This window comes from Sceloporus occidentalis, unplaced genomic scaffold, assembly GCF_023333645.1.
Source record: "Sceloporus occidentalis isolate IW3139 unplaced genomic scaffold, rSceOcc1.0.p SCAF_5, whole genome shotgun sequence".
Classification (NCBI taxonomy): domain Eukaryota; kingdom Metazoa; phylum Chordata; class Lepidosauria; order Squamata; family Phrynosomatidae; genus Sceloporus; species Sceloporus occidentalis.
The window spans coordinates 135255804-135278493 of record NW_028316985.1 but is presented as its reverse complement, the minus strand read 5'-3'; the positions used below and the strand labels follow the sequence as shown (position 1 = coordinate 135278493).

Genomic DNA, 22690 nt, shown 5'->3' with positions numbered 1-22690 from the left:
TAGGAAGCAATCTGGCTAAAGTTTTTCTACCACCAGCATTCTACAAATATTTTTTCAAGACAGCTTTGCACATTATTACAATAGCCTAAAGGGGAAGGAGGCAAAACTTGATTAACAAATACCCCTCTGGTTTTTAATCTCTGTTGTTTCAAAGAAGCCTCTCTTAAAATTAGCACTGTTCCTAGGAATTTGTTTAGGTGCATAATGCTTCTAAAGAGCCAGTATGGTGTAATGATTTGAGCATTGTACTACAACTCTGAAGATCAGGGTTCGATTCCCCATTTGAGCATTAAAAACCCACTGGGTGACCTTGGGCAACTCACACTCTTATCAGCCTCAGGTGATGGACAATAGCAAACCCACTCTGAAGAAACTTGCCAAGCAAAAATGCTATGACAGGTTCACTTTTGGGGTGCCAAAGGTTAAAAATGACTTGGAGACACCCAATAATGCTTCATCAAGCTTGATGTCTAAGAGGGCTTTCCATTTTTGTTGGTTATATGATACAAAAAGTTGGCAAATCACAACAAGATACTTAAAGTTCACATCTAGAATTTTGAAACAGTATATGAATTTAGGTGCACTACTTTCTTGCCAGAAACATTTTAGTTGCATCCTGGGTTCTAGGCTTTGTGTAAGGGCTCCTTTCATCACCAGCAAATTTCAGGGCCCAAGCCTGTTTTTAGCTGTCAATTGACTGGGCCCTGTGTTACCATTTTAGGTTTCTTAGAATTCACATTACTCTGCCTGTTTCCTTCATAAAAGAAGATATATCAAAATAGTGAGTCTCCTAGGCAACCAACTAATGTCTGAACAGGCAGCTGATCAAAGTATTGCCTCTTCATATATCCTCCTCCCCTGCCCAGGAAACCTAAAGAAATTAAGTGAGATTGTGTGTAAGACTGAACAAAACAGACAGAAAGAGAGAGAGTAAATCAGTGCTGTGAAATGGCCAGTTTGCTGATCACCTATATGGTAATGCCAGAGATGCTAAAAAGAGTACCATTATTGTGCCTGAATAGTTTCAGCACCTAGGAGATAATTTCCCCTTACAGTTTTGAACTAGTGAGTAATGTGTGAAATTTGCAACAAAAATTCAGTGTGGAATGTTCTCATCCAGTATGCCAGCCAGCTACCCATGGCTTCTTTCAAGATGGTTCTTATGTTCTACCCTGAATATTACACTGCCTTAGTTTTCACCCTAAATTCTCTCTTATGTGATTCAGAAGCGAAGCAGGGCCAACCATCATTAATGCCTAGATGGGAGACCTTTGGGAAATACCAGGGATCTCCATGTCCTGGCTACAGAAACATCAGTATACCTACACCTAAACATCAGAATAGAGGAACTTATTCAAAATTTAACATATTGTCATTCCAGGCTTGCTTCTTCTCTGTCATTATATAGTGACTTGAAAACTTTTATATAACAACTGTTGTTGTTGTTATCCACCCTCGAGTTGATCTCGACCCATGGCCACCCTGTAAATGAGACAGCTTCCAGTTTCCCTGTCCTTCACTGCTCTGCTCAGTTCCTGCAAATTCATACCCACGATCTCTGTTATAGAGGCCATCCATCTAGCATGTGGCCTTCCTTCCTCTCTTTCTGTTTCTCTCCAGCTTTCCTAGCATTATTGTTTTCTCCTGGGCTGGAGAGTAGGAGGAAGGAGTAAAGGAGTAAGGGGTTTTTACAGGAATAGGAGTAGGAATAAGGAATAACAAAATATTTATGTGAGTCCTTATTCCTGTTATTATATTGTACATGCAGACACCATTTTTTATTATTATATTACACTGGGGAGAGGACTGGGAGGCATAGAGAGACACTTGTGTACACGCATGCACACACACACACACACCAGCCTTGCAAAGCAACCGGGGCTTTTCCCCAGGGCTGGGGAATAGAAGTAGGAATAAAGGATTAAGAGGTTTTTACAGGAGTAGGGGCAACATTAAGAAAAATATCTTACTCCAGAGTCAGACAAGGAGTAATCCGAAAGTTACCACTACTCCCCAGCCTTGGTTTTCTCCAATGAATTGTGTCTTCTCGTGATGTGGCCAAAGTACGACAACCTTAGTCTAGTCATCTTGGCTTGCAGAGAGATTTCTTGTTTGATCTGTTCTAGCACCCATTTATTTGACTTCAAGGCTTCCATGGTATCCTCAGCAAATCTCCAGCACCAGATTTCAAATGAATTGTTTTTGTTCCTATCCACTTTCTTAACTGTCCAGCTCTCACACCCATACTTGGTAAAAGGAAATAGAATGGCTTATTCAGTTGTAACTTTCGTGTTCAATTGGTTATCTTTACATTTTAAGATCTTTTCTAGTTCTTTCATAGCTGCCCTCTCTTCTTATGATTTCTTGACAGTAGTCCCTCCTCCCATCAATGTTTGACCATAGATATGAGAACACTTTTACTGTTTCTATTTCCTCATTGTCTAGGTTGAATTTGTGTAAATTCTCTGTGGTCATTATCTTTGTTTTCTTTATGTTTAACAATAAGCCTACTTTTGCACTTTCTTTCTTGATCTTCCTTAGTAGTTGCCCTAGGAGTGTGATGTTTTCTGCTAGTAGTTTAGCTGTTAATATATGGGTCATTTGTTTTAAAATAGTTGTTATGCTTTTAAATTGCTGGATTGTTTTTTAAATGCTTCATTTTGTAGTGAATTTATTTGGATTTGGATTAAACTTTGCTTTCTTTGTTAAAGTGAAAAATATAGTAAAATTAGAAAATAACAATTCTCTTCTTTCTGCACAGTGGATATTGCCTGCAAGTCTTCAGGCTATAATTCCTGCTAGCTCAGTGACTTTAGTTTTTGAGGCTGCCTCTAAATTATGTTTTTGAATCCCATGTGATATTCTGTAACTAGGATCTTACTGCAAATTATATTTTGTGAAGTCATGGACAACACTTTATTTTATGAAGAAAGGTAACCATTCCCATGGGACCAAAATATTCAGATTTGGTTGATTTTGTAAACTGGATTCTGTTATTGCACAATGTGTTGCAGTGCTTGATATACATGCACACTATGGGTTACACCAAGTAGCTGTTACAGCTGAAATGAAAATTAACTATGGTATAGCTACTGAATTTACATATCATATTATTAACTTTATTTATACCCTGCCTTTTCCTGAAGAATGAGACTCAAGGTGGCTTACACATTAAAAAGATTACAATTAAAACATTCAAAAAGTCAACATTAAAACTCAATTTAATTGTTAACAATATTAAATGCATACATTTCTAAAAAAATTAGAAATTAAAAATACAGTTTAAAACAATACAGCTCTTACTACCCCTTTTCTTAAAAGCCTTCAACTCTAAAAGCCTGTCTGAATAAAGTTTTTTTTCCTGCCAGCAGAAGGAGAAGCAAAGGGACTTCCAAATTCTAGGGGCAGCTGCTGAGAAGGCTGTCTCATGTTTCCAGCAAACATACCTATGCATCGTCATCATCATCATCATCATAAAGGAAAATATCTCCTTACCTTTCACCAGTGTGTTAATTTTCTAAATAATTTATTTCTCTCCAAACAGAACAGCACTTTACAGAGGTTGCACTTAGTGAGGAGTTTCTGAACTTGGGTGTAGAACAGGTGTGCAGCTTAATATCCAGTGACAAGCTAACAATAACATCCGAGGAAAAGGTAAGATAACTTTCCACTTAATCTGGTTTCAGTTTTTTTTAATTCTGGGGCCATATCATCATTCATGTGTCCATCGGTCTATTCTTAGACTCTAAAAGGCATTCACGATTCTTTGAATCATCCCTTGCCTTCTGCACTGTCTAATATTGCAGGGCTGGTTTTCCTGATCCAGTGGCTTTTTTTGGCTAAAAATTCTAGTAGACCAGACAAACCCTTTCAACTTTTATCAGTCATTCGTTTATTTGATTTCATACTGTCCTTCCACCACTATGATTACTATCATTTTGGACAAAATGATCATGTGAGAAAAATTAAAAAAAGAAATAAAAGCTCTACAAATATCTGACACTGGAGAATGTAAATGAAAGTACTTGGTCAGCATCCCCAGATGCTCTAAAAAAAGAAGGACCACTCCCTAGGTGCCACCTACCTTACTACAGTATAATTGGTGTGTCTGTACAAGAGCCTCTGAAAATTATAGTACCAGTTGAGTCTCCCTTATCTGAATTGCTTGGGACAGGAGTGTTTTGGATTTTGGAGTTTTCCCATTTTAGAATATTTGCCTATGCATAATGAGATATCTTGAAGTTAGGACCCAAGTCTAAACATAAAATGCATTTATATTTCATATATACATTCTACACATATCCTGAAAGTAATTTTATACACAATATTTTATATAATAATAATAATAATAATAATAATAATAATAATAGTATTTTTTATAACCCGCCTTTCCCTGTGTTGGATCAAGGCGGGTACCAGGATATAAAAAGAGAAAACAATAATATCAAAAGTATTCAAATTGGTCCGAAGAGAAACAATTTAGACACACAGTGAAATTAGGGGATCAATTTGGGAAGGCCCGCCGGAAGAGATCTGTTTTTATTGCCTTCTTAAAGGCATCGAAAGATGTTAGTTGGTGGATCTCATCTGGCAGATCGTTCCAGATTTTTGGAGCGGCAGAAGCAAATATCCTCTGGGAGGTAGTTACTAGTCTAGTTCTCTGTGACTGTAATAGGTTCTTCCCTGAGGACCTGAGAGTGCAGGAAGGATTATATGGGAGGAGGCATCCCCTCAGGTAAGCTGGACCCAAGCCATGTAGGGCTTTATAGGTAATAACCAACACCTTATACTGTGCCCAGAAGCTAATAGGCAGCCAGTATAGGGATTTTAAGATAGGTGTGATAGAATCAAAGTTGGAACTCCCAGTCACCAATCTGGCTGCCATGTTTTGGACCAGTTGCAGCTTCCGAACGTGGCATAAGGGTTGCCCCATGTAGAGCGCATTGCAGAAATCAAGACGAGAGGTTACCAGCAAATGTACAACCATTTCAAGGTTTTCCCGTTCCAGGATGGGGCGTAACTGGTTATCAGCCGAAGCTGATAACAGGCACTCCTGGCTGTTGCATCAACCTGGGACGACAGGTGAAGTGATGAGTCGAGGAGCACCCCCAAGCTACGAGCACAGTCCTTTAGGGGAAGTGTGACCCCGTCCAGTACTGGAGACCTTATCACCATTCCCGGATTAGGATTGCCTATAGCGAGTACCTCCGTTTTATTTGGATTCAATTTAAGTCTATTTTCCCTCATCCAATCCATTACCAACCTCAGACAGTCATTCAGAGGAGAGATGCCATCTTTGGTCACTGAAGCAGTCCGAGACATGGAGAAACAAATTTGGGTGTCATCAGCATACTGGTAACACCCCGCTCCATGTCTCCGGATAATCTCACCCAGCGGCTACATGTAAATGTTGAAGAGCATTGGCGACAGTATCGCGCCCTGAGGGACACCCGATTTGAGCTCCCTCTTGGCCGAGCAACTGTCGCCAAGTGACACCATCTGGAATCTGCCTGACAGATAGGACCAGAACCACTGCAAAGCAGTGCCCCTGATTCCTAACCCTCTCAGGCGTTCCAGAAGGATACCATGGTCTATGGTATCCAAGGCTGCTGAGAGGTCTAAGAGCACCAACAGGGCCACATTTCCCCTGTCGATGCACAGACTGAGATCATCGACCAAGGCAACCATGGCAGTCTCCACTCCGTATCCTGACCTGAAGCCAGTTTGAAATGGATCACGATAATCAGTGTCATCCAAGACTGTTTGGAGTTGGTTGGCAACAGCCCTCTCAATCACCTTACCCAAAAATGGTAGAAGCGATACCGGCCAATAATTGGATCTCTCTAGGGGGTCAAGGGAAGGCTTTTTAAGAATTGGTTTAACAACAGCCAGTTTTAAACTGGCTGGAAAACAGCCTTCTCTGAGGGAGGCATTGATTATAACTCTTAAAAGAGTCCTAGTTGCCTCCCCTCCTTGAATGGCTAGCCATGAAGGGCAGGGGTCGAGAGGGTAAGTGGTCTTTTTAACCTTTCCAAGCAGCTTGTCTACATCATCAGTACTCAGAGACTGAAATTGATCCAAATGAACCTCATTAATGGAGTCTCTGGATACTTCTCTTGTTCCTGTATTAAGGCTGGCGTCTAAGTCGGCTCTTATCCGAGAGATTTTTTCTGCAAAAAAAGTCACTGAAAGAGTCACAGCAGGCCTCTGTATGTTGGAGTAATGGATTCAAGGTGGAAGGAGTCTGAGTTAAGTTCTTAACCACCTTGAAAAGTTCTGCTGGACTAGACTTTGCAGACGCAATAGATGCAGAAAAGTAAGATTTCTTTGCTGCATTTATTGCCATTCGATAGGCTTTGAGAAAAGTCCTATGACATGTCTTGTCAGATAAGAGTCGAGTCTTTCGCCAGTGACGCTCTAGTCGTTGTGCAGTCTGCTTCATCTTTCTAAGATCTTCTGTATACCAAGTGTTTCTATTTCAAGCAGGCTGAAAAGGACGCTTGGGAGCAATTGTGTCAGTAGCCTTTGTAAGATCATTATTCCAGGTATTCACTAAGGCTTCGACATAGTCGCCGATGTTACCAGCCATTGCACTCTCTAGGGCTTCCTGGAACCTTCTGGGTTCCATTAACCTTCGAGGGCAGACCATTCTAATAGGTCCACCATCCCTAAATAATTTTGTGCATGAAGCAAAGTTTGTGTACACTGAACCATCAGAAAGTAATGGTGTCACTATCTCAGTCACTCATGTGGACAATTTTGAATTTTGTAATATTTTGGATTTCAGCATTCCAGATAATGGAGACTCAACCTGTGGTGCGCAGGCTGCTTAATTTGGAAGCAGAAGATTCTTCAGGTTTTGTAGGACTCTAAAGTAACACAACACTTTGAATCAGGCTGGTATTGGTTCTAGTGTACTGCTACTAGTGGTGTTCTTTCAACTTGCATGAAATGTGTCCACTCAAATGATCCTAATTAGTAGCCTGGAAGCTGTATTGTGCATTAACTGCAGTTCTGGGCAGACTTCAAAGCTAACATCATATACAACACATTACAGTAGCCCAGTGTGGAGGATACCGAAGAACACAAAATAATCCTGTGTATATTTTTTTAAAAACAAAACTTATTTGATGATGTCATAATTACTTGAATACAGATAGCAATGCAAGGCACCATCATATGACACCGAATGTGGGCTGAGATGTAGGTTAAGCAAACCATGTGCTGAGTTTGGGCATATGGCAAAGCTGTTGTGATGATTTTGCTTTGCCAAATGCCCAGGTCTTGTGTGGGTTTCTTCCCTCAGTGAGGACTGACACTTTATTTGTAATATCATAATCCAACTTCAAGACTTGGCAGGAATGCAGTACTGTCAACCCACATCTCGGCCTGCTGGTAAAATTATGTGACTGTTACTATCCTTTGACAGAAATTATCACTAGATAATTTTTTGGGAAGGTTACCCTAATTTCATTTGAACTGAACCTCTATTAACCATCTTCATAAACTTCACACATGTACACAGAGAGAGAGAGAGAGAGAGACTATTGTAATATTATGTAAAATCCAACAGGACTATATCTTTAATGAGCCACTGAGAACCAAGAGGGAATGTGCCATCTAGAGATGTCAAAATCTATCACTTTCTTTTCCATTGAATTTCTCCGAACTCCACTGGCATTCCTATACCATTGGCATTCACTTCCCTCTTTAGTTGTGTCTTTTTTCTTCTCACATGGGAATTTATTTGTATTTTGTTATACACATTCACTGAAATATCTTCTAACATATCCAATAAATATCTATTTATTTTCCCAGTGATTAAGGCATGTTAGTGCAATTTGTAATATATGCACGTTAAGTAAGACATGTTTTATATGTGTACGTGATTGTGTACACATTTTTTCTTCCCCAAAAATGCATTACAAGCCTTGGAAATATTGGAATTTCCAGAGTAAAATGCTCTACATCTTGCAAATCTTGGGAGGTGCAGAATTGATATTTTCATAAGGAAGTACAAACTCAACATAATTATTTTCAGTTTAATAACAGTATGCTGAAGATAACCTTAAGATTTTCAAAATTACAGAAGACTTCTCGTGTATTAGAAACTGAGGGCAAGGCAATTCCACTTCTTTTTCTAAACTAGGCTTTCTAAACAAGATTCCTGATGAGGACTGAGCATGCCAGGCTAGAAAAGAAACAAAGCAAGTTGCAATACATTGAACTCATGGCTTATGAGTATGTCTGAATGGACATGAATAGACTTGTGCTATAAGATAATCAAAGTCTTTGGATAAATCATTTGGAACTACATATTTTTGGTTTTCTTGAGACGTGTAGAAAGCATGGACAGAGGTGCTGTATCGGGCACACAACTCAGACGTTCCTGTATGTGTCTCAGAAATTTAGCTCATCTGACTTCCAAAGAAACATAGAAGCGCAAAACAGGGAGCCATAAAATGCTTGATATAGTACCTGAAGCCAGGTAAGTTATTTGGCTGTATGAAGTAGAAAATCCCACAAGCACTTTTCCTCCTCCAGCAAAGTTAAAGCTCAGATTAAATAAATAAATTTGTGTTTTTACTTTGCTGTATGAGGAAAGATCCTTGTTGTGGATAGCATGTGTTGGTAGGTGAACTTTTTATTTGCGTCCAAGTGTTGGAGGGCAGTTCTGTCTGATTCTCTAACCACCACAGTTGTTCTGGCCTCTGGTATAAGAGCCTTTCTTCACCACTCTGAATTTGTAAAACTGAGAGAGTAGAGCACATTAAAAGAATAGTAGATGAATACGGTATGTCCAAACAGAAAAATGTGCAAAACTCATAGTGTCTTTTGTTATTAAAGGTATTTGAAGCAGTGATAGCTTGGGTTAACAACGACAAAGATGTGAGACAAGAGCTCATGGCTCGCTTGATGGAACATGTTCGCCTGCCATTGCTCTCCCGAGAGTATTTGGTTCAGGTAAGTAAAAAGTAAGCATTTCACTTCCACTCTTTTCCTCTTTCTGTTCTTCAATTTTGTTAGATAAATAACTGCATTTTAAGTGGCATAGGATTAAAATGTGTTAAGCATTAAGCAAAGGGAACTGCCTTATCGTCAAGCCGCTAATCTTGTCAAGGTGTATTGTTTTACTTTCTGAAATTAGGTAAAGCAGTGTGTAAAACTAGCAGATGTATCCAACTTTACAATGCCCATAGTTCCACACTTCAACAGTTTTCTCTTTCCCTCTGCTATTTCTTCCCACCCTTCTTGCTGACTTTTCTCTCTGTCTACCCTGGTGCAATTTCAACCTTTTCATTTGCGCACTCCCCCTGCCCCATTTGAAAAGGTTGGGAACCCAGCAGAGGGAAAGTATTATGCCATGCAGTTTAACAATTTCCTTGGAGAAATGAATAGTCTAGGCCAGTTTCTAGCTTCCTCTCTGATGGGTAGGGGAGATAATGAAAGTTGGCCGCCTAGTATCTGGAAATGGGACTACAGGCTGCAGAAATATATTAATTAATTAAAATGAATTACAGCCGTCCCTCTGGATTTGCAGCTTTGGAATTCACGGAGTTGATTATTCGTGAGTCCCTAGCTGTGTGCGCATGCACTCCTCCCTCTCTGTCTCTCCCAGGCTTTTCCCCTGTGAGTGAGAGAAAAGCTGATGATGGAGGGAACAGCCAGGAAGGTGTGTGCACACAGCTAGGGACCTGTGAATAATTGAGCTCCCTGAAGCCTTGGACTGAAGGAGGAAGCAGCCAGCATGCCCTCCTTCTTTCACTCCCAAATTTTGAGAGAGGTCCAGGGATCTCTCAGACTTTGGGACTGAAGGAGGAAGCGGCCAGCATGTGCTCCCATGCCCCTCCAGCACCTCAAACAGCTTCAGAAGGGAAATGTGCACACGAGGTCCCCCCCCCCCCATTATTCACGAATTTTTCGTGAGGCTCCTCCGCCCTTAACCCCCGCAAATCTGGAAGGGAGACTGTACTCCATTTTAAAAAGAGTACATCCTTCAGTGTTCCCTTAGCATTCTCACATTTCTTAGGCTGTATCCGCACTGCAGAAATAATACAGTTTGACATAAGAGCTCTGGTGCCACAACAAACTACACTTCCCAGAATTCCATAGCATTGAGTCATCGCCATTAAAGTAGTGTCAAACCAGGTTATTTCTTCAGTGCAGATGCAACCTTAGTTTCACAGTCTTGTTGGTGTGGCAAAGACACCGACATCTGTGCGCTCTTTTATTGTGATCAAATACAATCTGATTTTTTTCCTGTTGCATGTCATGGTGGATATGAAACTTATAAGAATGGAAAAGATAGGATGAGTGAGTAAATCAACATAACTGGTAAAGTCCCCAAATCTACAGTGCCTATCACAAATGGTTTTGGTTAAGAATAATGCAAGGATACCGAAATAAAATACTTTGGTTCTTTGTGTACTAGTATGTGCATCCCCTCCATTTTCTGTTGAAAAGATTAATATTTGCTGTGTGTATATATTATTATATTTTAGAAATGTTGGTCTCTTTAAGAAGTATTTTTCATTCTTCCAAGGTTTTTTTCCTCTTTAATTTTCTTGGATTCCATTGTTTATATAAGTTATCCTGACATTCTCTGAAGAAGGTATTGGTGATGGGGGGGGGGGGGTTTGCATAGCAAAATGTGTATCATAACAGAACAAAATTCCAAGAGATAGATCACAAACCAAAATAGGTATAGCTAATCCTATTGCATTATATTTTTGCTAGGGCATAGTTTCTCTACCTTTTCTCTGTTGTAGCTTCCCAGAAACTACCTTCTTGAACTTAATTCTAATTGTTTGCAAAACGTGTTTAAATATCTTAACTGAACAAAGCCAAGAGATCTGGCATAAGGCTAATACTGAAATGAGAACTGCACATTCCACCAAATTAGATTAGTCAGTATGCACTCATATAGCAGAATTTGTTGAGACTGTTTCAATATGTTCAATGCACAGAGAGTCGAACAGGAGGCACTTGTTAAAAATAGCAGTGCGTGTAAGGATTACCTCATTGAAGCGATGAAGTATCATTTGTTGCCACTTGAACAAAGAGCTTTAATGAAAACTGCACGAACAAGACTGAGAACACCTGCCTGTCTTCCAAAAGTAAGAGTCATAGTTGGCTTGTGTTGCTTTATATTTTGTGAGGAAATGTTAAAGTATGTTGAACAGAGGGAATAAATGAATGAAATTGTGTGGTCTTTTAATTCATTACTGACAATTTGATCACTTCAGAACAGTGTAAAAGGATAACATAAAATGATTAAATCAGATAGAGGATCTTTGTTATCTTGTTGCACACAAATTGTTTTATTGAATAAGTCAGTTTAGATGTACAATGTAGAACAGCCACATAGTTATTTCTGGCTTTTCTAATTTCAGATTCATAAGTAGAGTTTTGTGGACTAAAACCTAATTTTAATTATAGCCCACCTTTCTCCCCCCAAAAAATTCTCAACATGCCTCAGGTGACCATCAGATGTCCATTGAATGAGCCTCAAGCTTTTAGTGACATACTACAGAGGCATTTGTTGCCATATAGATAACAAACACAGATGGTCAGGGGGATCAAGTAACAGGAAATCTTTTAATAAGAGTAGATTCACTAAATCAAATGGTGATTTGCCAAATGTTGTGTGAAATGGCTGTACTCTGATTGGGACTGACCATGGATTTTAGGTCCATGATATACTAGATAATAGCAAAATGAGGTGATTGGTGTAGTGGGAGGACATCTCAGTTCTTTATGAATCTGTGATGATGTGAAATCCAGTTTCCAGAGAATCTCTTAAGACGCCTCAAAGGAAAATATGAAGTTTTTTTTCTGTAGGAAACTACAGATTATTATTATTATTAACCTTTATTTATGAAGCACTGAAAATTTACACAGCGCTGTACATGCAATCTTTTTAGTTAGACGGATCCTTGCCCTCGGGCTTACAATCTAAAAAGACATGACACAGAAGGAGAAGGGAGTGGTGGAAGGAAAGGGTAAGAGGTCCAGCAGTTCCTCTCTACCTCCGAGGCCTGGACCAAGGCAGATGGACTGGAGGGAGGGCTTGGGTTCTTAATGGATGGTTAATCATTTTCCAGGGAAAATACATACTCTCAAGTAGGATAATGCATATACAATACATAGCAATACAGGAAATGGTTTGATAAAAAGGCACCAAAAGAACATCAAATAGTAAGTGACAATTATGCAATGCCTGGGAAGGCTTCTCTGAACAGGATGGTTTTCAACTCCGTTTTGAAGCTGGTTAAAGAAGTGATGGCTCTTGCTTGTGGGGGAAGAAGGTTCCAGGAGTGAGGGGCAGCAAGTGAAAAGGGGCGAATCCGGGATGGGGCAGAGGAAATCCTGGGCTGGGACAGTAGACCTTGACTACCAGAACGGAGGGCCCTGGTGGGAAGGTGAAGAGAAAGAAGGTCTGATAAGTAAGGAGGGGCCAGTCCATGGAGGGCTTTAAATGTTGACAGCAGGAGCTTATACTGAATGCAGAAAGGGAGGGGGAGCCAGTGAAGGGATGCCAACACAGGAGAGATGTGGTCAGCGCGCTGGGCAGTAGTGATAATGCGTGCAGCTGAATGCTGGACAGAGATTAAAGGACGGAGCTGAGAAAGAGGAAGCCCAGCCAGGAGGACGTTACAGTAATCAAGTCATGAGATCACTAGGGCATGGACCAGGATCTTGGCAGTAGAGGCGAAGAGAAATGGTCGGATTTTGGCAATATTGTACAAAAAGAATCTACAAGCCTTGACTGTGGTCTGGATCTGAGGGATGTTTCCCAAGAAGTTCTTCTGTCACCTTTACCCTCTTGTGAGGTGACAGGTCAGTGGCATGGCTGCTGTATGTTCACATCTGGAGCTAGGTGTTTATGCTTGACTTAAGCCACTTATGCCCTTGACATTTGAAAGTAGTGAGAGATATGGCATTTTTGAGACTTGGAATGACACCTGCCCTATGGTTTCTTAATCATGTTGGTTGCTCTTTTAAAAGAGAATAATTTCTCAGTTGTTGGTGGCATTAATGCAAATAAGCAATTGGGTTAATTACTGGTTGTTTCTTCCTTTGAAGCTGATGGTAGTGGTTGGAGGACAAGCACCGAAAGCTATCCGCAGTGTAGAATGTTACGATTTTAAAGAAGAACGTTGGCACCAAGTAGCTGAGCTGCCTTCCAGAAGATGCAGAGCAGGTAGCTTCATGTCTTCTCAAACTGGTGTTGTTGGAAGCTGGATTGGCATACCTAATGCATGAATTTAAAGAGCAAATGGCTCCACGGCTATAATATTTTGAAATGTCATTTGTAGAGATAGTATGTTTTTCCTTTCAGGAGTGGTATACATGAGTGGCCTTATCTTTGCTGTTGGTGGATTCAATGGTTCCTTGAGGGTCCGCACAGTGGATTCATATGATCCAGTGAAGAACCAGTGGACAAGTGTTGCTAATATGCAAGATAGAAGAAGCACTTTGGGAGCTGCAGTATTAAATGGACTTCTGTATGCTGTGGGAGGATTTGATGGAAGCACAGGTATATAATCTTTCCTTAATACTGTATTGAACATTTGGAGTTTTTTCTTTGAGGAAGGTCTTTCTTGTTCCCCTTTTATCCTGAAAAACATTAGGAAGTCAGCTTTTTTGGAAAAGAAGACTGCACACACTAAAAAAAATGGCCACCCACTGAAATCTGATCACTTTCTTAAATCCACAACAACTGTGATGGCGAACCTATGGCACGCATGTCAAAGATGACACATGACACCATTTTGCTGGCACACGGTGGGGGAGGAAGAGGCACGCGCCTGTTCTTCCTCCCTTCTGACCCTTCCCAGGCTCCAGCCGCCTCTTTAGAGGCAGCTGAAGGCCAGGAACAGTGCAGGGAGAGGAGGAGGAAGAGGCTCACACCTGTTCCTCCTTTCCAACCCTTCCTGGCCTTCAGCCACTTCTTCAGAGGCAACTGAAGGCTGGGAACAGCAGAGCGGCACCCTCTCTGGCCTTCAATTGCCACTTTGGAGGCAGCTGGAGCCCGGGGACAGCAGGGAGTGAGGATGAAGAGAAAGAGGCATGTGCCTGTTGTTCTTCTTCCCCTTGCCCCCCTCCCTGGAGAGCAGCTGAAAACCTGGGAGGGGTGAGGGAAGAAATCATGCCCTGGAAGTCCCATCCCCAGAGGGCAAAATTCCCACCCCCAAGGACAGAAGCCCCTGAAGCACTGAGTAACATCTGATGCCGGAGGACCTTTTAGTTTGGGCACTTGGCCCCTAAAAGGTTTGCCATCACTGCACAATATAAAAGATTCAGAGTTTGTATTATATTGAAAGTTGTTTGTTTTTTTTCTATCTCCTTTGCACTGGGCTCCTTTTTCATCCCTGAATTTTCAACTAGTTGTAAAAAAATCCATCCAGCTTTTCATCATGTATCAAATACATTCTAGGTGATTTCTTATGTTTGTGCACACAATATTTCAAATAAGACCTGCAATTTAAAGTATCTCTGTCGGTAAATAATGTTTTTTAGTCCATGAACGGAAATATGTTAGAATTCCCATGGATTTTTCATAGAAAAGTAAGACAAAGCATTTGCATATTTCCTAGCTTTCTATTCTGCTTTATTACAGGGTTATCCTCAGTAGAAGCTTATAATATGAAGACTAATGAATGGTTTCATGTGACTCCAATGAATACAAGAAGAAGTAGTGTTGGTGTAGGTGTAGTTGGAGGTGAAGTCTCTTTGGACTATTCTGAGTTTGCTATCTATATGACATGTTTTTCACAGCCTAACAAATGAACTGTATTCATAGGAAACATTTCATACAGCTAATAATTTGCTGACTGCAGAGTGCAACTCCATCTTCACAGTATTAGGCTCAGGAGTACCCTCTGCTGGGTTATCTATGAATTTATTTTCATGTTCACCTTAGTTTTTGCTTGTGACAATAAATAACTGGAATGCTACTGCCTGCTATAGTAGCAAACCAATGTGGTCCAGTTTTATAGAATTTAAATGGTTTGTTGTTGTTGTTAACAGCCTTCCAGGTGATCTCAGCTCATGGCGACCTTGTGGATGAGACATCTCCAAGACTTCCCATCCCCCACTATTCTGCTTAGTTCCTGTAGATTCATACTTGTAACCTTAATAGAGTCCATCCATCTAGCATACAGTCTGCCTCTCTTTCTATTTCCTTTTCCTAGCATTATTATTGTCTTTTCTAAAAAGTCATGTATTCTCACAACATCCCCAAAATATTACAGCCTCAGTTTGATCATCTTGACTTCCAACGAGATTTCAGGCTTGATCTGTGTTAGGACCCAATTGTTTGCTTTTTGGCTGTCCACAATATCCTTAACACTCTTCTCCAGCGTCACATCTCAAATGAATTTATTTTCTTTTTATCCATTTTCTTAACTGTCCAGCTCTCACATCCATCCATACATGATTATAGGGAATACAATTGCCTGTAAGATTCCAACTTTTATGCTTAGTTGTATATCTTTGCTCTTTAGGATCTTTTCTAGTTCTTTCATAGGTGTCCTTCCCATTCTCAGTCTTTTGATTTCTTTCTAATTTCTTTAGATCATGTAAATGGTACATTTCACTAAATTACTTCTCAGGCTATCAAATACTTCCTTATAAACTTGATTAAAATTACCCCCAAAAAAGGGGAAAAAAGAAATGTTTACTACATTGAAATGATGGCCTAAAACCAAGTATTAATCCCAGCTAAAAGACCCAGAGCCAGCATGGTATGGTAGTTTGAGCGCTAGACTGGGACTCTGGAGACCAAGGTTTGAATGTCTGCTCAGCTCTAGAAACCTACAGAGCAAGTCATATTCTTTCAACTTTAGAGGAAGTCAAGGTAAACCCCCTCTGAACAAATCTTGGCAAGAAAATGATAGGTTAGCCTTATGGTCCCCATAAGTCAGAAACAACTTGAAGGCACACAAAAACAAAAAGAATAGACCCATTGAATCAATCGAAATTTGGTAAAAGAATCTTTATATAAATTACACTGATTTAATTGACCCACACTAGCTGGCATAAACAATGGCTAATAATTTAAGTTGTATATACCACTCTACAAGGGGTGGGGGTGCACACACAAGCACATGTATTTTCTAATCATCTGTCAATGTATGGCAACACCATCAATTTTATAGGGTTGTCTTAAGCGAGGAATACTCAGAGGTCATTTTGCCAGTTCCTTCCCCTGATTTATAGCCTACAGCACGTGGTATTTCTTGGCAGTCTCCCATCCAAATACTGCCCAGGGCTAACCATGCTTAGCTTCTGATATGAGACAGGATCATGTGCCTTTAGGGTATTTGTAAAGGGATGCCTGGTTCATCAGTGTCTGCTATCAAGAGAGAGCTTGCTAATGAAAAACCTTCAGTAAGAAATAGAAATGTTAATTTGACAACAGTTCCTGAAAGTGTAATCCAAATATAAGCAATTATTGTTTTTTTGTTTGTTTATAGAAAGATAAGAGGAAAAAATAATGGATCGTTCAGTGGTGAAATCTCTTATAAATTGATTTCAATCTCTGACTATCTACTGCTGATACCTATTGTTTCTTTATCCTTGACTGGTGGGGCAGTTTGTGGCCCTCTAGATGTTGTTCTATATCTCCCATAAACTGTAACTACCATAGGCTGGATGGGTAGCCTGAATGGATGATGTAAGTTGTAGTCAAAAGAGCATCTGGAGGACCAGGGCCCAACCTGTTCTACAGGGAATAGAAGACATTTATTCCAAGACATGAAAACACTTGCTAAAGGAGGAAAATTGAAAATAAAAAAATTCTACCTCTGTTGAATATTGATTGGCAGAAAACATAAAATGCCGCTGTGTATGGTAAATAGTATTGTGGCTGTTCAGTGATGTGAGCGTAAATCAAATTACATTGCTGCCTTAATTAATGTAGTTAAGAACATCAGCTTTCTTATTGAACCCACTTAAATAATCTTCACATATAAATGTTTCTGCACTTTAATCCTCCTTGCTGTTTACAGAAGAGGCATAATGTGACAATCTTCCTATGTGTGTTAGGTATGTTGATGCATAGATATGTATTTTCTTAATTATATTTTTAGGTATGTTGTATGCTGTTGGTGGCTATGATGGTGCATCACGTCAGTGCCTTAGTACAGTGGAATGCTATAATTGTAATTCAGATGTATGGACCTATGTTGCAGAAATGAGCACGAGACGTAGCGGAGCAGGTGAGCAAGCAAATGAGAACTTTTTTGAAACTATTTCATGGAAAAATACAAATGCATTAATACTTCACATCTTGGTGAAACACCACAGGTTGAGTATCCCTTGTCTGGAAATCAGAAATACTCTGAAATATTACAAAATCCAAAATTGTTCACATGGGTGACTGAGATGGTGATACCTTTGCTTTCTGATTGTTCAGTTACACCAATTCTGCTTCATGCACAAAATTATTTAAAACATTTTGTATAAAATTACTTGTGTGTATAAAGTGCACATAAAACGTACCTCATTACGAATATGAAGATACTCCAAAATCCTAGAAAGTCCAAAATCAAAAACACTTGTGCTTCCAAGCATTTCAGATAAGGGATATTCAGCCTGTATGTGCATGCTGTGTCCGTTTTGTACTGGTTGCTGCAGGACATCTATGACATCCAAGTAATCTAGCCCAAATTATATCACTTGTATCCAAAATGGACCCTAGATTCACCATAAGGAACATAAAATAAGTTAACACATATAGTGATCACATTAAAGGGAAAAAGAAGTCTGGCTTTTCACCTTGTAAGACTTAAAATGTAGTCAGACTGAGCTCTTATTTTATATACGTAACCACTCCCCCCACACGTTTTACTGTATGCACATAATTTTGAAAGCAAGAAGTAATTGCCTCTACTTGAATGTGTGAGACCACTGATCCAGATTAAACTTAAACTCAAGACTTTCACTTTAGGACCAAGGAAATCTCATTACTTTCCTGGAAGCAAGAAAAGGCAGCTGAGCAGATATGCAAGTTAAAGTTCTGCTGCCGCCATAAGTGGAGTTTCTGAAGCAGAACTCTGAGTACATAAGCTATGTATGGGATGGGATGAATTCTGACAGAATAGGTGGCTTTTTAAAGTTCATATAAAATGTTGTAGAACCTCATAGTATTTGTGTCCTGTGAAATGTAGCAAACGATGCTACTTTTTAGTCTTACATCATGTAATGGCTATGAGTCAATTAGAAAACAGGAAATTGCTGATTCAGAACCTCAACTGCCTAACTCATTAGTTGGCCTTTAACAGGTCAGATACACTGGGAACTTCACTAATACATCCTCAAGGAGATGATAAAGAAAACCTGTTCTTACCTTTCAGAGATTTTGTAAGGATTACCCTTGCTGAATGTTAATTAATTTTGCATTTTCTCCTTGCAGGAGTTGGTGTCTTAAACAACTTATTGTATGCAGTAGGAGGTCACGATGGCCCTTTAGTTAGAAAAAGTGTTGAAGTGTATGATCCTGCCATTAATACATGGACGCAGATTGCAGATATGAACATGTGTAGGAGAAATGCAGGTAAATATCACAACTGAAAAGGAACCTCTAATATAGTGTTTAAAAAGGAGACAGTGCCAGCCCAGTGGAAGGCATCGTCTGATAAACTGACTCCCCTTCAGCATATTGCTGTACCTGAGCAGGTCTGTGGTCTGAATTCGGAGGAACTGAGCATGACTTTTACACCCACAGTTAAGCTATTCTCATCTGAGTAACAACTAAATAGCAAAGGATACAATCAGAATGCTGCAGTTTTGGATACTGAAAAACCACTAGCCCACTTCCAGCTCTGATGGAAATATGTACATGTTCCTCCCAGCAGATGAGTAACACTGCACTTACTGAGTCATAAGCCAGTAACTCAGAAAGGCTTAATATCTCTTGTTTTTGGCAGTCTTCTGGCAATAAATGCTGCCTGGATAGCTAAGAAAACAAGCAATAACACTATATTTCTGTTTTGTATTAGGAGTTTGTGCTGTGAATGGGCTCTTATATGTCATTGGAGGAGATGATGGTTCCTGTAACTTGGCCACAGTGGAATATTATAACCCAACAACAGATAAGTGGACAGTTGTATCTTCATGTATGAGTACAGGAAGGAGCTATGCAGGTAATAAAAATAACATTTGTAAGAGTCTGCTCTCCTTTTCTAAGGCTAATAAAGGGGAAGGTGACTTATTTATGCTCCCTAAGTGACTGTAACATGCATAGGCCTACAGTGTTTTTTCAGACAGCTATATTAAAACTGGTATTAAGCACAGTGGCTATACACAATGGGAGGAAGATTGTATATGAAATTATTAAACCACATAATCTTCTACTTTTACTTATATTTACATTGGAATCTCCTCATCAGATTAAGTGTGCTGTACAAAGGTTAATATGTCATTTCTAAAAGAGAAACAGCAAGTGACCCTGTTACAAATAAGTTTAGCTTTTTGTGTAACAGTGCCATATTACTGACTGCTAACAGGCTTAGTTTAAAAGAAAATTAAACAGATATTAAACAATATAATGTAAGATGGTCAGTTTAAATAATTTGCAGGAATGTGGCAGTACCGTTCACTTCTCAAGTTGCTGTCTTAGCATTTAGCATGTTCACCCTTCATTTCATAGGAGTAGACTGGATAGCAATCTACTCCTTTTCAGCTTCCTTTTGCAGTGTGGGGACAGTTCACTGTACCTTACAGAATTGCTATAAACAAGTTAATGTCTACAGTGTATCCTGAGCAGACGTGCTTAGTAATGCTATGACGACTATAGAAATGTTTTATTGAATAAGAGTTCAAGTCTTGCTCCTATCTCTCCTTCTCTCTTTAGGTGTCACTGTTATTGATAAACCATTGTGAGTGGGAACAAATATTTTTTCACTTTGATTATGCTCTAGAAGCGAGCTTGAACAAGTGGTCTTGAAGCAATTGAGCATCAAAGCACTTCTCAGCTTGTAGCTGCAAACTGAGTTATGTTGGAAGATGTGATCTGCTACAATTAAGGCTGAAAATGAAGATTATTCCAGGTTGAAGCAATGTGTAGCATTATTTGATATTAAACTGCATCTGACTGAGATGTAGCAAAGTTGTATGGACCACAATTTTTATTTGCTTGATTTCTGGACATAACCTTTCTTAAGGACCAATCATGTCTCATGGTTGACTGTTGTTTTTTTTAAAGTGAAAGATAAAGTAGTGTGTTCTGTTGAAAATGAACTTGTCTGTTTTGCAAAGAAAGAGAGAAATATACATGAACTGCAGGATTTTGGCAGGGATACTGCTTATTTATTTCATTGATATCCCATCATTCCAGTAGAAAAATAGGATGCAAGGTAGCTAACAGTAATACTAAGAACAAAACCACTGAAATTACCACAATAAACTGTAAACATTAAAACAATTCTAAAGGCCAGTTTGAAGAAATGTGTCTGCACAGTTCAAGAGAAGGAGCTGATTATAAGGAGAGGGGTATCCCATAGACTAGGAGCAACACTAGAGAAAGTCCATCCCCACCTGCCTGTCAAGTAGACCCCCAGGCTGACAGTATTCTCAGGAGGGACACCCCTAAAGATAAACATCTAGATAGATTCACAACAAGGCAGGTTGCCTCTTAGCCAGGCCTCAAGTAGTTTAGGGCTTTATATGTTAAACCAAAACCTTGACTTGGGTCCAGAAAGCAATTTCCAAACAGTGCTGAATTTTCAGTACTGGGGTAATATAATCTAATAGTCACTTAGCAATTTACTTGCCACGCTTTGCACCAACAGAAGCTTCCAGACACACTGTGCAGAGGTAACCCCATGTAAAGAGGATCGCAGTAGTCAAAACAGGATGGATAAATGTTGACATAAAATGTACAGAGGAAAGATCTGAAGTGAGGCACTTCTTGGCACTGCTACCATTTTCAGAGTCCAAGGACTCCCAGGCTATAAACCTGACCTTTAAGGGGGAAACATAGTCCATTCCAAATCACATTGGATCCCAATACTAGAACCACCCTTTTTACTGACCAGCAGTACCTCTGTTTTGTCAGGGCTTAATTTCAGCTTCTTAATACCCAGATAGCCCGTTACCAAATCCATCCAGCATTCAAAGATATTTGCTTGCTTGGTGTTTTAGGTGGCAAGAAGCAATAGTACTGGATGTCATTCCTAAGCTCTGAATGTTTTTTTCCAATGGCTTCATAGATAACTGAATAGCATGTTATCAGCAGTGTGGGTGGGGACAACACAGAACTCTAAGGGACATCATATGCTAAATGCCAATACATTAAACAGTAAGACCACTTTCTAGGTATAGACTGACAAGAAGGTTAATAAAATACAGTGCCTCCCATGGTGAATCCAGGCTTAACAGGATATCATAGTCAATAATATTAAAGGCCACCAAGTAGTGTAAGAGAACGAATAGGGCCATATTTTTCACATCTGCTACCCAGTATAAATAATCTGTCAATGGAACCTAAGCAATCTCAGTCCCATTGTCAGCTAAAAGCCCAATTGTTGTCCAGAAATGCCTGGCACTGCAGTGCCACAACCTTATCCATCACTAGCCAGGAATGATACAACCAAAACTATAGTTGGCCAGAATAACTGGATCAAATGTAGGTTTCTTTTAATAGTCTTATTATTGTGTCCTCTAAACAAGCAGAGACAACATCCTGCAAGGAAGTATTACCTTCCTTAACCATGACAACTATACCACCTTGGCATATTTAAATCAGCCAGGAGGGGCAACAATTGAGTAAACAAGTGGGAGCCTTCAGTGATCCAGACATACTGTCCTCACCTTCAAGATCTAAAAACTGAAAGGAATCCTATATAATGTGACAAGCCGTTGTCAAGGTTATATCAACCTGACTTGCCTCATTGTCAGAGACTTCAGGTAAACCTAGCCACTAACTGCAAAACATACAGCAAGCCACTAACAGCTCCAGCACTCTGGGGAAGAAAGCCTTGCACAGTTTGGGAAACTATCACTAATCTGTACTGTACAGGCAGAACAGTGACACTGAATTCCAGCTTAGTACTAAAACCCAATTTAGTATTGAAATTCAAAACAACATATTGAATTCCAGCTTAATGCTATGAGCTGGCATGAGAACTTGGTTGCTTTTCTAAATCATCACTGGTTATATTACTATTGTGTGCATATTTAAGTGTGTGTAAGTACCTTTATACTTTTTCGGAACTTGATTGATACTATTTATAATTGGATGGTACTCCCAAGTATGCCTGTACTATGTTGTAAAACAGAGTGTATATTTTGATATACCAATGCTTTAAACCTAATAAATGCCACAGAAAATTTAATGCCAAAATGTTTTTAACTTATGTATTGGTGATCATTACTTGCTACTATCTCCTTTGTTATGTTTTGATGTATCTGACTTTGTTTTGGCATGGATTTAATGCAGGTTTATAATGAATGTATGAAGCTCTGTTTTACTTGCATGGCATTTAAAACTATTCCTATGTAATTCTAGCTGCTATGAAAGACTATGTACTGTATGTGAGTATGTTTGTAAGTACAAAATAAAAATCAGTTAATTCCTGGATGCTTTAAATATGACCAAAACCATTGTCAGTTTGACCTGTTTACTTTAATAAAACTTTGCATATTTGTTTTTCATACAGTTTCAGACCTCTCATTAATATCT

General features: G+C 39.5%; 1 protein-coding gene across 6 annotated transcripts in view; it reads left to right on the top strand.

Annotated features, from left to right (window-relative positions):
• The window catches only part of LOC149312862 (kelch-like protein 2), a 48949-nt gene extending 26289 nt beyond the window's left edge, over positions 1-22660 (top strand). For all 6 annotated transcript variants that reach the window (XM_089525566.1, XM_089525568.1, XM_089525565.1 and 3 more), the window contains 10 exons: positions 3545-3654; positions 8848-8964; positions 10968-11117; positions 13087-13204; positions 13343-13540; positions 14624-14725; positions 17097-17225; positions 18422-18562; positions 19008-19151; positions 19862-22660. In XM_089525566.1, the coding sequence (XP_089381692.1) occupies positions 3545-3654; positions 8848-8964; positions 10968-11117; positions 13087-13204; positions 13343-13540; positions 14624-14725; positions 17097-17225; positions 18422-18562; positions 19008-19151; positions 19862-19890 (1238 nt within the window). In that variant the 3' untranslated portion in view covers positions 19891-22660. The remainder of the gene's footprint in view (positions 1-3544; positions 3655-8847; positions 8965-10967; positions 11118-13086; positions 13205-13342; positions 13541-14623; positions 14726-17096; positions 17226-18421; positions 18563-19007; positions 19152-19861) is intronic.
• The last annotated feature ends 30 nt before the right edge of the window (positions 22661-22690 follow it).